This window comes from Dendrobates tinctorius, unplaced genomic scaffold, assembly GCF_039654945.1.
Source record: "Dendrobates tinctorius isolate UK_male_01 unplaced genomic scaffold, ASM3965494v1 ptg000086l, whole genome shotgun sequence".
NCBI classification, from domain to species: Eukaryota; Metazoa; Chordata; class Amphibia; order Anura; family Dendrobatidae; genus Dendrobates; species Dendrobates tinctorius.
The window spans coordinates 7,362,263-7,378,322 of NW_027361754.1; the positions used below are offsets into that span (position 1 = coordinate 7,362,263).

The following is a 16,060-nucleotide window of genomic DNA, read 5'->3' on the forward strand; positions in this document are numbered from 1 at the left end:
TTAACGATTACTGGGGGTCTGACTGCTGTGAACCCCAGTGAACCCCGTTTTGAATGGAGCCAAGGTCCACTCCATTCATTGTGTATGGGACTTTCAAAAATAGTGCAGTGCTGTGCTTGACTTTCTTTGACTGTCCCACGAACAATAAAAGCAGAAATGGTTGTGCATGAACACATCCTTTTTAAATCGAGAGATATCTTAACTCTAGCACCAGCGTCCCAGCCTATGACAAAGGACTATGTTTTCAAGAATTCTCATTCCCTGGGACCCATCTCAATAGATTGAAGTATTAGTTCACCTGTAAATCTTCTCTGCTCCATGAAATCCCTCTGGAATTGAGACTCCGTGAACAGGAGACTGAACAATTTGTCCACACTGAAGTTGAAAACTTCATTGATGTACTGCCGGCCATTAAGGTCCTCATAAAACGCTTGAACTTCACCTGCACAATAAATTCATTCTTACTGACTGCAAAATTTAACATAAACCTAACCTCAAAGCTTTGTGAACCCACCACCTTCAGTACAGGCAGTAGCCCCGGAATAAAAAATACATATGTAGCGAGCACCAAAAATACTAATGTATTGCATGTGCAAACTGGGCAGCACAGCCATGTAATTGACTTTGTATTGCGGTAATTTAGTTAACTAACATTCAAGGCGCATGCCAAAGTTTTTGTTTTAACATAAAAGAGAAAGAATACATAAGCTATGAAATCACCTTCATCATGTGTTTCTGAGGAGTCGCTGAGCTCAGTGGGTAAGTCTTCGTTATCATTAAAGTCCAAGGATGGAGATGTGACAGGTGGGAGAAGCTCCACTTTCTGCTCCTCAAGGTTTGCAATAAGCAGCTCACTTTCTAATGAGCTGTCAATGTCATCAATGAGGCCTCCATCAAACTATTAAGAGAGGGGATTCATCAACTACAACTAAACTCATAGAGGATGTCAAGTCAATGAAAACAGATCCATCTATCATATGCTAAGTTACATTTGGATGTGGCCTCATATCTCTGCATGGGTGGAACATACCGTGGGAGGGTCACTGCTTGTGGTGGATGGCACATTACTGCTTGTAAGAGATGGTTCCTGCAGGTTGCAGTTTGCTTCTGGCTTAATATCCCCACTGCTTTTGGAAGAATTGTCATTTACTTCCACATCCTCCACTGGGATTTCTTCACAATAGCTGAGAACAAGTGGCAAATCATAGTTAAAAAAAAACAAGCCAGAAAAGCCATCTATGCCTGAAGGCATGGAATATATTAATACTTTCATATAAAATACTTAACATGTGATAAACTCGCATTACTTTATAAACCAACTGAAACAGTTACAATTCATTCATAAATTATTATAACTGATCTCCTCCAAGGGGTTATCCCGCAAAAGACAAGAACCTTTCCACAGAATAAGTGATAAATGTATGATCACTGGGGTCTGATCGTTGGGAATCCCATCAATCTCAAAGATGGGGGTACCAAAGTGTCCTCTGTGAATGGATTAGTAGTGAGCATATTTGACCAATGCTCCATTTACTTCTATGGGTACTGACTGCTATTCCATCAATCCCATAGAAGTGAATGGCCGCACCGGCGCACTACTGATTCATTCATATACAGGATTTTGGGACCCTAGTTCTTGGGCTCAGAGGTGGTCCCAGCAGACAGACTCTTGATAATCATTCTTTTACCACCAATCCTTTGGACAGCGGATAAATGTAAGCCGTGTGATAAACTCATTTAAAGAAAACCAGTCATCAATCCAGACATGTCCAGTTTAATAAATAAAAGAAATCTCAATCATGGATCATGTTTTCATATTTGCATTGGTGAGTTTGATCTGTGACACGGAGCTAAAACAGACATGTCTCTGTCTTTGGGTTATTTTTGTGCAGACACGGTCCCCGACAACACAGACGTGTGAACAGCCTCATAGACTGTAGTGGTTATGGCATATATCAGTTTATTCTAAGAAAAGATGCTGCAGATATATTTCATGTAGAACACAAGAATCAAATAAAAAAAGACTTTACCCCCAAATATCCAAATTGTGCACGTATTACTTGATTTCTTCAATAAATTATTCTGCACTAACTTCCTGACCTCTCCAGAAACAGCTTTACTATCAATATTCCCTATATCCATTTCTACCAATAAAAAGGGACTATTTAGAGTATTTTAGCTGCAATGAGACAAGATTATCCCCAGACATTGGAGATCAATCATCATTCCTTCTAAATTGGAATGGGTTGAGGTGGGTAGATAACCTTATTCGCATGGAAGAGCTCATAGTCTCTGACAGCTGGCTGAACTTGGACTCACTCGAATATATGAGAGCTTGGTTACCCCTGGACATCATTCAAAAATTCATCTGAATTTGGCACTTGGCTAACATGGCCATTCTAGTGATGCTAAGCCATTGATATCACGCTCAGAATATGCAAAATTCCCCTCCCTATACCTTCCTTCTGTGTTGGCCTTTGTGTTCCCCCCCGATTCTTCCCTATGTTTCGGCATTTGAATACAACAATTTATTCACAAAACATGATACAACGTTTCAATACCAATTACTGCATTATACGTTCCCTTTCCAAATAAGTATATGCGGGTTAATATACTTACATTCTGTTGATTGTACCGGTTGTGCAACCTGAATTTGATTTTCATGTACGGCATGTTGAAACATCAATTGTTAATTTTAACTTCAATAAAAATATATTGAACCATAAATGAAAAACACATGTCCGGAGAGCAGACAGGACCTATGCAGGCCGACAAGAAATCTTAATTTCCTTAGATTTAAAAATTCAGCAAGAATTCAGCCTACAGATCAGCAACCACAGGTGATCATAAAACAACTCTCCTCAGTCTGAAGGTGCTGATAATGTTGTGTATATAGACAGGACCTATCCAGAATACTGTGCACTCACCCCATGGTGTTGAAATCGTCATCTGGTGGAACATAGTCCTCATCATCACTCGTCAGGCCCAGCTCATTGCCGTAACACTGGTGGACAAAATGCCACAATTCCTTCGGACACAACGGCTGCAAGAAGCAGAGAAAGCAAATCAGCATTGAGGAAAGGGAAGAATTACCTGCAAGCTGAACATGAAGATCGTTACCTTCTCAAGTAAAGCGTTCTGCCAGAGACGGAACATCATCATGTACGTTCGATCTCGAGCCCCGAAGGACGTAAAAAAGTGCTGAGAAAAAAAATCACATTGTCAGGACCACTGAATAATTCCGAAAGATCCGTTCTAGAGGTGAGAGGAGTGTAATGACATTACTCCGTGGATACACGGTCATCTCACCTTTTCAGTGTCTGTGCACAGTTGGATTGCATTAGGAATGAGTCGTGCAGTCTTCTCCTTAGTCATTGAGCAGATATCTTTTAATCGTACCGTCAGCTAAAGGAGGAAAAATGCTGATGAATGACGAGACTATATAGACCCAAGAAAAGGGAAGTATCAGACAGGATAAAAGTATAGAAATTTTTTTATTAATCACAATTAAAATGAATCATACGCAAGAGATTAACAAGGCAGAGTGTACGTCATGCACCCATAAAAAATAGAATCAAGTGAAAGGTATACAAAACAGCAGAAACACTACATTAGTACCGGACCAGAACCAAGACCACTAATTTCATAACAATAAATCCATGTGGATATGAGAGTGATGGACTGATCCGTGTAAGATAATTTATAAACACAAAATTTACAATATATCAAGCAAAGTGCATAGTGCCAAAATATAAATTACCATATCGCATAAAACACAAAATCATACAAAAGTGCATCATGCTTAAAACGAATTATTGTACTCAGGTAAACCTATAAAGCCCAGAAATATCCCTGCTCAAAAAACCCAATTGTGGCAAACAAAGGTGCTTATAAGATGTGTGGGTGAGGGCTGCTATTAATAGGTTAGCCAAAAGTCTGTAAATAATGAAGTACAATGTATACCTGTGAAATGGTGGCACGGAGATGAGGACCCCGACGCGCATTTCGCTGATATCGCTTCTTCTAAGGGGAGTGCAAAACCCTCTGGCATACAGAAAGTTTACCTCATGTTATAATTGCTGTCTCCATTCTGCAGAATCTGATGTGTAATCAAATATGCTAGTCGGAGCTCTTGGCAGACCCTGGGTGTCGGCAAGAGGCTCATTGCACCATTTCCCACCTTTTTCCCTCATGATTCCAAGATACAGTTGTGCTCAAAAGTTTACATACCACGGCAGAATTTTTGCTTTCTTTGCCTTTTTTCAGAGAATATGAGTGACTAGATGGAGGTCCGATGCTATTGCATCAGGAAGGCGGTAATGTCACTATGGGGGCAGGCTCTGCAGCGTTGAGAATTTCTCCCCCCCCATGTGCCCACCTACCTATCCACTCTCTCTTTCCCCATGTGCTGACTTCTCCCGTCTGTGCTCTCTTCTATGACCTGTCTACCCCATGTGCTATCCCCCTTGACTGCTGTCTCTCTCCTTCCTGTGCTGTGTTCTCCCCTCATATGCTGTCCCATTTGAGCTGTCTTCCCTGTGTACTCTGTCTCTCTCACCCCTGGGTCTGACCATGTACAGAACATACCACAGCTCCTGGGCAGGGGAGGAAGTAAATGACAATACTGACATTACAGCAGGAGATCGCAGAGGACACATTATGTGAGGTAAAATACTGTTTAACTCCTTTCTGCCATCTGACGTACTATCCCGTCCACGGTACCCGTGCCCATATGACCGGGGACGGCATAGTACGTCAGCGCAATCAGCAGCACTCACGGTGGGAGTGCTGTTGATTGCGGCCGGGTGTCAGCTGATTATCACAGCTGACACTTGGCACCATGTGCCAGGGGCGGTCACGGACCGCCCCTGGCACACTGCAATCAAACATAATCACAGTGTACGGGGGCATAGGGAAGAATCGCGCAGGGAGGGGGCTCCCTGCGTGCTTCCCTGAGACCCTCGGAGCAGCGCGATGTGCTCGCGTTCTGAGGGCCTCCTCGCTGCAGGCCCCCCGGATCCAAGATGACCGCGGGGGCCACACTGGGACAATATAATAAAATTAAAAAAAAACACAGGAGTGAATATAATTTAAAAAAAAATCCCTAAATAAATTAAAAAAATATATATATTCCCTAATAAATTCTTTTTTTTTGTAAATAAAAAAAACAAACAATAAAAGTACACACATTTAGTTTCGCCACCTCAGTAACGACCCGCCCTATAAAACTGTCCCAGTAGTTAACCCCTTTAGTGAACCCCTTAAAAAAAAGAAATTCATGAAATGCTGTTTTTTGTTCATTCTGCGTCCCAAAAATCGGAATAAAAAGCGATCAAAAAATGTCACGTGCCCGAAAATGGTACCAATAAAAACGTCAACTCGTCCCGCAAAAAATAAGACCTCACATGACTCTGTGGGTCAAAACACGGAAAAATTATAGCTCTCAAAATGTGGTGATGCAAAAACTATTTTTACAATAAAAAGCGTCTTTTAGCGTGTGACAGCTGCCAAACAAAAAAACCCGCTATAAATAGTAAATCAAACCCCCCTTTATCACCCCCTTAGTTAGGGAAAAATAATAAAATTAAAAAAATGTATTAGGGTTAGGGCTAGGGTTAGGGCTGAGATTAGGGTTAGGGGTGTGTTGGGGTTAGGGTTGGAGTTAGAATTGGGGGGTTTAGGCACATCAGGGGCTGTCCAAACGCAACATGGCATCTGATCTCAATTCCAGCCAATTCTGCATTGAAAAAGTCAAACGGTGCTCCTTCCCTTCCAATCTCTGCCATGCGCCCAAACAGTGGTTTACCCCAACATATGGGGTATCAGCCTACTCAGGACAAATTACACAACAACTTTTGGGGTCCAATTTCTTCTGTTACCCTTGGGAAAATAAAAATTGGGGGCAAAAATATCATTTTTGTGGAAAAAAATATGCTTTTTTTTATTTTTGTGGCTCTACGTTATAAACTTCTGTGAAGCACTTGGGGGTTCAAAGTGCTCATCACACATCTAGATAAGTTCCTTTGGGGGTCTATTTTCCAAAATGGGGTCACTTGTGGGGATTTTCCACAGTTTAGGCATATCAGGGGCTCTCCAAACGTGACATGACACCTGCAGACCATTCCATCAAAGTCTGCAAAACGTCACTACTTCCCTTCCGAGCCCCGACGTGTGCCCATAAAGTAGTTTTCTCCCACATATGGGGTATCAGCGTACTCAGGACAAATTGGACAACAACTTTTGAGGTCTAATTTCTCCTGTTACCCTTGGCAAAATAAAAAAATTGGGGACTAAAAGTTCATGTTTGTGGAAAAAATATGATTTTTTTATTTTCACACCCCAGCGTTATAAACTTCTGTAAAGCACTTGGGGGTTCAAAGTGCTCACTACACATCTAGATAAGTTCCTTGGGAGGTCTAGTTTCTAAAATGGGGTCAGCTGTGGGGGGTTTCCATTGTTCAGGCACATCAGGGGCTCTCCAAACGCGACATGGCACCCGATCTCAATTCCAGCCAATTTTGCATCAAACGGTGCTCCTTCCGCTCCGAGCTCTGCCATGCGCCTAAACAGTGGTTTACCCCCACATATGGGGTATCAGCATACTCGGGACAAATTGCACAATGACTTTTGGGGTCCTGTTTCCCTTGGGAAAATAACAATTGGGGGTGAAAAGATAATTTTTGTGGAGAAAATATGATTTTTTAATTTTACGGCTATACGTTATAAATTTATGTGAAGCCCATGGGGGTTCAAAGTTCTCACCACACATCTAGATAAGTTCCATGGGGGGTCTAGTTTGAAAAATGGGGTCACTTGTGGGGGGTTTCCACTGTTTAGGCACATCAGGGGCTCTCCAAACATGACACGGTGACTGATTTAAATTCCAGCCAATTTTGCGTTGAAAAAGTCAAACGGCGCTCCTTCCCTTTCGAGCTCTGCCATGTGCCGAAACAGTTGTTTCCCCCCACATATCAGGTATCAGCGTACTCAGGACAAATTGCACCATAACTTTTGCAGTCCAATTTCTCCTGATACCCTTGGTAAACTAAAAAAAAATTGGACCTGAAGTAATTTTTTTGTGAAAAAAAGTTTAATGTTCATTTTTTTTTAAACATTCAAAAAATTCCTGTGAAGCACCTGAAGGGTTAATGAACTTCTTGTTAGGTACGGCGGAACACACTAAATATAAAATAACGTAAAGTGCGTTCGCCGCCCGGGGTCCACCATGCAGAAGGTGTTAACACTGCTGCTAGCTGATGGCGGACGTACAATATGGCGGTATAACGCACGCGGGTTGAACGTCACCCAGGTGCGCTGAGCGATCTGTTTTACTCACAGAGATGCCTTAAGTGCAAAACACAAAAGGGCTTAGCTTGTTAGCGTCACAGGTCTCAGAGGAGTGCACACACGGTATATGGTCACAGGAGCTGGGCCTTAGGCAGAGGGTCAGCGTCCGTCTAGAGTCTAGCCTAGACCTACCGTGCGTGCGGCGTTGCAACTGCGGATGCCAAAAGGAGCTGCAGACTGCAGCGCGGCGACAGACACTGCCGCTAGTCGACAATGCCCAAGAGGGGTCGCACTGTCGGACGCTAGTACTGTGTAGATGCTTATTGTGGCTATAGCTTGCCACTGGCTGGCGCTGACTCTAAGCTAAGTCCTTATACACACTCGTAATATCAGAGGGAGGGGATCTTAATGAGTCATTCGCAGGTTCATGCATCCATCATCATTCACACAGTAGCAACTAGAGACTATACTAGCGCATGGCCGAGCGGCCATGCGGGCCTTTTATAGCCGTGCGCTTCCGGGACCTTCCAGATCTCTGAGATGGACCAATCAGATCAGGAGAAGGACCTGAGCACGTGACTCCCGATCTCCAATGGGAGATCGTCTCGTGAGCATGCTCAGTAGAGCTACGGAGGGACTTAGCCTCTGGAGTGATTTGCTGCTGAGCAGCCTGCATTGCCATTGCTGACCCAAAGGTGGCAGCAATAGCCAACCCCACAGAGCAGGTCTGGGCAGAGCGTCTGGGAAGCTGGGATTGCTGAGCAATGTCCTCTGCAGTCGAAAGATAATGAGAGACCGCAGAATGTGAGGCTCTGGATTCCTGTTGAACCGCTGCAGGAACCCGACGACTAACACTTCTTGAATGTGGTTTTGAGTTCTGTCAGCGGTGCAGTTTTTAGAATGATGCCACTTTTGGGTATTTTCTATCATATAGACCCCTCAAAGTGACTTTAAATGTGATGTGGTCCCTAAAAAAAATATGGTGTTGTAAAAAATGAGAAATCGCTGGTCAACTTTTAACCCTTATAACTTCCTATCAAAAAAAAAATTTGGTTCCAAAATTGTGCTGATGTAAAGTAAACATGTAGGAAATGTTACTTATTAAGTTTTTTGTGCCACATCTCATCTTGTGATTTAAGGGCATAAAAATTCAAAATTGGAAAATTGCGAAATTTTCAAAATTTTCGCCAAATTTCCATTTTTTTCACAAATAAATGCAAGTTATATGAATTAAGTTTTACCACTAACATGAAGTACAATATGTCACGAGAAAAACAATGTCAGAATCACCGGGATCCATGGAAGCGTTCCATAGTTATTACCTTATAAAGGGACAGTGATCAGAATTGTAAAAATTGGCCCGGTCATTAACATCAAACCACCCTTGGGAGTAAAGGGGTTAAAAACAGTCAGTGAAATATTTTACCTCACAAAATGAATCCTCTGTGATCCCCTGCTGTAATGTCAGTATTGTCTTTTGCTTCCGCCCTTGCCCAGGAGATGTGGTATGCTCTGTACACGGTCAGACACAGACAATTTTTAAAATGAACTTTCGTTTGTGGGAAACCTCTTTAACATGACCGTCTTTTTCTGCCTGTAGATATGTCGCGCATCTGCCGCTGGGATCAGCTGAATGATTCACTGCGCCACTGCAGAATTCGCGCAGGCTCAGTGCAACGGTGTTCCGCTGGTGGTAGCGCGCAAGAGGCTACGTGAGGGTGTGAGTCTGAATGTGAGTGTGTGTGAGTGTGAATGTGTGAGTGAGTGTGAGTGTGAATGTGAGTGTATTAGAGTGTGTGTGAGTGTGAATGTGAGTGTGTGTGAATGTGTGAGTGTGAATGCGTGAGTCTGAGTGTGTGTGTGACAGTGAGTGTGTGTGTGTGAGAGTCTGAGTGTGTGTGAGTGTGTGGTGCGTACGGCGTATAGAGTGTGTGTGTGGTGCGACGGTGTTACGCTGGTGGTACCACGCAATAGGTTGGCACCAGCAGCAGTTTCCATATTGAGACACCCATCACTTGGGTGTCCCAATATGGCGGTTGGTGAACTTCCTCCACTTGAAATTCTGGGATACGGTGACGTCTGGACAGAACAGGAAATGAAAACATTACAAGGTAATTATATAAATAGATAACACCAAAACTTTTTCTCCACTCATGGGCTGTGGTTTGGTGAAGCCATTTATTGTACAACTACTGTGTTTTCTCTTTTTAAATCATAATTACAATCCAAAACATCCAAATGACCCTGATTAAAAGTTTACATATCCCATTTCTTAATACCGTGTATTGCCCCCTCTAACATCAATGACAGCTTGAAGTCTTTTGTGGTAGTTGTGGATGTGGTTCTTTATTTTCTCAGATGGTAAAGCTGGCGACTCTTCTTGGCAAAAAGCCTCCAGTTCCTGTAAATTCCTGGGCTGTCTAGCATGAACTGCGAGCTTGACATCTCCCCTGAGTGGCTCAATGATATTGAGGTCAGGAGACTGAGATGGCCACTCCACAACCTTCACATTGCTCTGCTGTTGCCAATGACAGTGTGATGGTCAACGTGTGACTGGACACACCGCCTCCAGCAGGGCGAATTTTTATGGCACACGAGACCCTGGATACACCGCCTCCAGCAGGCGAATATCAGAATTACACGTATAACTGGATACACCGCCTCCAGCAGGGCAAATTTAAATAATAAAGGGAAACACCAGGGAAACGGATACAATGGAGGGCCCTGCGATAGGGAACGGGGACGTGGAGACCTCCTGCACTCCCCTGAGTCAGTGTCTCTACACTCCCAACGATCCCTAGGCCGGTTCCGCACCGGGCGCCGAACAGAAACCTAAAAACCCTAGCTTGCCCTGCACCTAGCCCTTTCTAGTGAAATAGACGGTGCAGAAACTAATCCCACCACTGCACTGAAACACACAAAAGGAAAGTTACAAAACAGGGGTAACACCACTTAGCTTTGCTCTGTTGCTCTTGCTCCCAGCAACAGAGTCCACCACCAGAATTCAGCTTCCACCTGAAGCTACTACACCACAGCTCTGCCTGAGCTGAAGGGAACGCCTCTCTGTAGTTTCTTCCTCCACCAGACTTGGTTGGAAAATAGCAATATCACCAACAGTGATTGCAACCACCTGAAACTCTTTTATAGGTAAGAGCCAGCAATCACACCTGCTTCATAATCACGTGCACTAAACTAAAGTAACCAGAGTGCAATGACCCTAACGACCACCGGGGGCAAAACTAGAACTGAAACCTCCACAGTGCAATGACCCTAATGGCCACCGGGGGCAAAACCAAACTTAAGCACACAGCTTAAGAAAAAAAAGGTTACTAGTGCATTTATCTGTCATAATCCAACCTGGATCATGACAGTACCCTCCCTCAATGAGGGGTCTCTGGACCCTCAAGACCGCTCCTCATCAGGGAACCAACTACAGCGGGGACGCCCAGATCCAGAGTTCACACCTGCAACTACCTGCACTTCAGGTTTACCACAAACGAGCACCGCTGGTATAGGCAAAGTATGTTCCGGAGGCACCACCCATCTCCAAAGCGCCGATCTGGGGAACGAGAGGTGTATGGGCAAGTATGTGGGTTAACTCCAGCTGGTAAGACTCCGGGCCCTGAATAGCCGACATCAGATACGGCACAATCACCTGAGAATTCCAGACCCCCGCAACACACTTCCACTGGATGTTTTTGGTGGCACCCATACATGCTCGTTCACACACAGGTCCGGATCTGAACGTTTATTGCCACACATTCGTTTGTCAAAATAGGGTGAACTCTTTCTGGAACTGACAACAGAGGCGTCCCCCTGTGTCACCGCACTCACACCCCCGCAATTCACCAAGGAAACCACCACCCTCCAACCCCTCCTACTACGAGGTCTGCGCCTCTCAGGGTTGGCTAATGGCGAGAGTTGAGCCTTGCCCCTTCTCTCCCACACGACTTCTCCTAGCTGACTACTTCCCTACTCCGCCAATCTAAAACCGGGTTGTGTTTTTTAGACCAAGGGGGGCCCACAACGATAGGTGCTGGATTTCGATCCAAGGCGTAGTATGACTGGGACTCATCAGGATGTTCACTACACAGCACAATGTCTTCTACGACTTGGTTTAACCCCCCTGGCTCAGTGGGACAGAGTTAATGGCCTGGACGCTTATGGGTTTTTCCGGCGTCTCACACCTCAGGCCATGAGTCTGGACAAACTGAGCATCCACCAGACTGACTTCTGCTCCACTGTCAACAAGCACCGGTATGCCCTCTGGTATCTCGCCAACCATCACCTCTGCTGACATAGTACCTTCTGAGGGCGAGGAGGAAATATACACTCCCAGGTCGTCTTCCTCCACACGACCAGGGGGACATGGCTTCTCTGATATAACCGAAGTTTCGGCGTGAGTGCCAAGGACTAAATCATTAGTCTGCTCACTATAGGGATGTACCCCTTCACCTTGCGGAACACCAGGGAGCACCATGGGGACATCAACTCTACCCACCTGCCTGGGTACGTCCGCCTGTATAAGCAAGTCCTGCTCCCCAGCAGGGACTCCACGGCACATCCTGGCCAAAGCCGTATATGGACCCTCTAGTTGAGGCAGAGGGTAGGCCTCAGACCAATAATTCCGCTGCAGGTGCTGTTGAACCGCATCATTCAGCTCCTCACTAATCTCAGTGAGGGCCAGCAACAACTGCTCACCGGTCTGCACTTGGCCCATGGCCCACCAGAGAAAAATGTTATGGATGGTGATAATGTGATGGTCAATGTGTGACTGGACACACCGCCTCCAGCAGGGCAAATTTCTATGGCACATGAGACCCTGGATACACCACCTCCAGCAGGCGAATATCAGAATTACACGTATAACTGGATACACCGCCTCCAGCAGGGCGAATTTAAATAATAAAGGAAAACACCAGGGAAACGGATACAAAGGAGGGCCCTGCGATAGGGGACGGGGACGTGGAGACCTCCTGCACTCCCGAGTCAGTGTCTCTACACTCCTAACGATCCCTAGGCCGGTTCCGCACCGGGCGCCGATCAGGAACCTAAAAACCCTAGCTCGCCCTGCACCTAGCCCTTTCTAGTGAAATGGACGGTGCAGAAACTAATCCCACCACTGCACTGAAACACACAAACGGAAAGTTACAAAACAGGGGTAACACCACTTAGCTTTGCTCTGTTGCTCTTGCTCCCAGCAACAGAGTCCACCATCAGAATTCAGCTTCCACCTGAAGCTACTACACCACAGCTCTGTCTGAGCTGCAAGGAACTCCTCTCTGTAGTTCCTTTCTCCACCAGACTTGTTTGGAAAATAGCAATATCACCAACAGTGACTGCAACCACTTGAAACTCTTTTATAGGTAAGAGCCAGAAATCACACCTGCTTCATAATCACGTGCACTAAACTAAAGTAACCAGAGTGCAATGACCCTAACGGCCACCGGGGGCAAAACTAGAACTGAAACCACCACAGTGCAATGACCCTAATGGCCACCGGGGGCAAAACCAAAACTTAAGCACACAGCTTAAGGAAAAAAAAAAGGTTACTAGTGCATTTATCTGTCATAATCCAACCTGGATCATGACAGACAGGTTGACTTGGCCTTGTGTTCTGGATCGTTGTTATGCTGCAACGTCCAAGTACATCCCATGCGCAGCTTCCGGGCTGATGAATCAAAATTTGCCTCCAGTATTTGCTGATAACGTGCCGCAATCATATTTCCTTCAATTTTGACCAAGTTTCCTGTGCCTTTGTAGCTCACACATCCCCAAAACATCAGCGATCCACCTCTGTGCATTACAATAGCAATGGTGTTCCTTTCATCATAGGCCTTGTTAACCTCTCTCCAAATTTAACGTTTATGGTTGTGGCCAAAAAGTTCAATTTTGGTCTCATCACTCCAAATTACCTTATTTCAGAAGTTTTCAGGCGTTTATCAGTGCTGTTTTGTGTATTGTAGACGAGAAACTTTGTGGCATTTGCGCAATAATGGCTTTTTTCTGGCGGCTCGACCATGCAGCCCATTTTTCTTCAAGTGCCTCCTTATTGTGCATCTTGAAACAGCCACACTGCTTATTTTCAGAGAATCCAGTATTTCAGCTGATGTTATTTATGGATCTTTCTTTGCATCATAAACAATTTTCTTGGCAGTTGTGGACGAAAGTTTTGTTGGTCTACCTGACCGAGGTTTTGTTTTTATATAGCCCCTGATTTTCCATTTGTTAATCATAGTTTGAACACTACTGACTGGCATCATCAATTCCTTGGATATCGTTTTGTATCCCTTTCCTGTTTTATACAGTTCAACTACCATTTCCTGTAGAACTCTTTTGCTTTCCCCATGACTCATAATCCAGAACAGTCAGTGGCTGGATGAAAGATGCGAGAGTCTGTCTGGATCCCAGAAATGCACTTAGGTTTTATGCACACACGGATTACAATACAAGCAAACAGGTCACAAGGAAGGATGTTACCTTTAGTAGCCATTCAAACCCATTTGTGTCAACTTCTGTGCATGTTGTCAGGCCAAAATCACCAGGGTATGTAAACTTTTGATCAGGGTCATTTGGATGTTTTGGGTTGTCATTATGACTTAAAAAGAGAAAACCCAGTAGTTTGACAATAAATGGCTTCACACAACCACTAACCATGAGTGGAGAAAAAGTTTTGGGGTTATCATTCATATTCTCTGAAAAAAGGTCAAGAAAGCAAAAATTCTGCCGGGGTATGTAAACTTTTGAGCGCAACTGTATACTGTATCATTATAATGGCAGATCGTGTCTGGGCGGCAAGTGTGCGATTCTGAGTTTTCCTGCAGTCCTGCTTCTTACTATTGTTACAGAGGAAAGATTCTGGTAGAAAAATCATCCACTGTCCTTAGTCTCACGTTTTACAAATTAAGTGAAAACGACACGAATAACAAGAGAATTTGGTTTAATTATTAAGAACTTTGCCTTGTAACTACAGTAACAAGCAAGGCTACAGGAAGGCTCAGGACCACATGCCCTTCTGATGATACCATTTTATCAGTGAGTTTCTACTTGTGTAACTTGATGTAAGCGCTGGTATCATCAGTTGTTTGTGAAGCTCAAACTAAACTTTATAAATATATTTTATGAATCTAAGTAATAAAACTTGTATTGCTGTTATTAGGCTGAATTATTGCCCATTTTTCTGTTAGCCACAGCTGATTCCTTCCCATGACTTCTACTCTACGGTATATGTTGACCTATTTGGGGTGCACAGAGAGGAGGCCAGAAGATTTTCACTAACGGGCAATGCTGACTTATGAGAAGGGAAAGCTGAACGATAAGCAGTGTGTAGTGTAACGTCTGTAACAGTGCAAGGCCAGGCGAACCTTTACCCAGGGGAAGAAAAAGATGACTTCTCAGATATTTCTGTAATTGGTTGTCAATCAATTCAAACCTAGATGTGTCAGAAGATGAGTAACGCACTAACCAGAGTCTCCCAGCGGAAGATGTTACTATAGAAGCAAATCCAGTTCTCAGACAGGTAGAGACGTCCCTGCAGTAAGATGTCCCTCTGTAGCGCACAGGAATAATCTGCAAGTGCAATCACATGGGGAACTAAGGAAGTGAGAACATTTAGGAAAAGCACACCAATAATCCTATGTACATCACTGAACTAATGCATGAGGGGTGCACTATAATTAATGTTTGTACAGTCATGGCCAAAAGTTTAGAGAATGACACAAATATTATATTTTCACATGATCTGCTGCCCTCTGGTTTTTATGTGTGTTTGTCAGATGTTTTTATCACATACAGAAATATAATTGCAATCATATTATGAGTAACAAAAGATTATATTGACAGTTAGAATGAGTTAATGCAGCAAGTCAATATTTGCAGTGTTGACCCTTCTTCTTCAGGACCTCAGCAATTCTCCCTGGCATGCTCTCAATCAACTTCTGGATCAAATCCTGACTGATGAAAGTCCATTCTTGCAAAATCAATGCTTTTATTTTGTCTGAATTTGAAGGTTTTTGTTTGTCCACCCGTCTCTTGATGATTGACCACAAGTTCTCAATGGGATTAAGATCTGGGGAGTTTCCAGGCCATGGTCCCAAAATCTCTATGCTTTGTTCCCTGAGCCATTTAGTTATCACCTTTGCTTTATGGCAAGGTGCTTCATCATGTTGAAAAAGGCATTGTTGATCACCAAACTGCTCTTGGACGGTTGGGAGAAGTTGCTCTTGGAGGACATTCTGGTACCATTCTTTATTCATGGCTGTGTTTTTAGGCAAGACTGAGAGAAAGCCCATTCCCTTGGCTGAGAAGCCACCCCACACATGAATGGTTTCAGGATGCTTGACAGTTGGCATGAGACAAGACTGGTGGTAGCGCTCACCTGGTCTTCTCCGAATAAGCCGTTTTCCAGATGTCCCAAACAATCGAAAAGGGGATTCATCAGAGAAAATGACTTTACCCCAGTCCTCAGCAGTCCACTCCCTGTACCTCTTGCAGAATATCAGTCTGTCCATGATGTTTTTCCTGGAGAGAAGTGGCTTCTTTGCTGCCCTCTTTGAGAACAGGCCTTGCTCCAAGAGTCTCCGCCTCAGTGCGTGCAGATGCACTCACACCTGCCTGCTGCCATTCCTGAGTAAGCTCTGCACTGCTGGCATCCCGATCCCGCAGCTGAAACACTTTTAAGAGACGGTCCTGGCGCTTGCTGGTCTTTCTTGGGCGCCCTGGAGCCTTTTTGGCAACAAGGGAACCTCTCTCCTTGAAGTTCTTGATGATGCGA

At 44.3% G+C, this 16,060-nt stretch overlaps 1 protein-coding gene across 4 annotated transcripts in view; it reads right to left on the reverse strand.

The window, feature by feature from the left end:
- GRAMD1B (GRAM domain containing 1B) overlaps window positions 1-16,060 on the reverse strand; it is a 169,292-nt gene that overhangs the window by 13,852 nt on the left and 139,380 nt on the right. For all 4 annotated transcript variants that reach the window (XM_073584983.1, XM_073584985.1, XM_073584982.1 and 1 more), the window contains 7 exons: window positions 14,753-14,856; window positions 3,310-3,405; window positions 3,121-3,201; window positions 2,928-3,043; window positions 1,031-1,184; window positions 721-898; window positions 299-442 (listed from right to left, as the gene is read on the reverse strand). In XM_073584983.1, coding sequence (XP_073441084.1) covers window positions 299-442; window positions 721-898; window positions 1,031-1,184; window positions 2,928-3,043; window positions 3,121-3,201; window positions 3,310-3,405; window positions 14,753-14,856 — 873 coding nt within the window. The remainder of the gene's footprint in view (window positions 1-298; window positions 443-720; window positions 899-1,030; window positions 1,185-2,927; window positions 3,044-3,120; window positions 3,202-3,309; window positions 3,406-14,752; window positions 14,857-16,060) is intronic.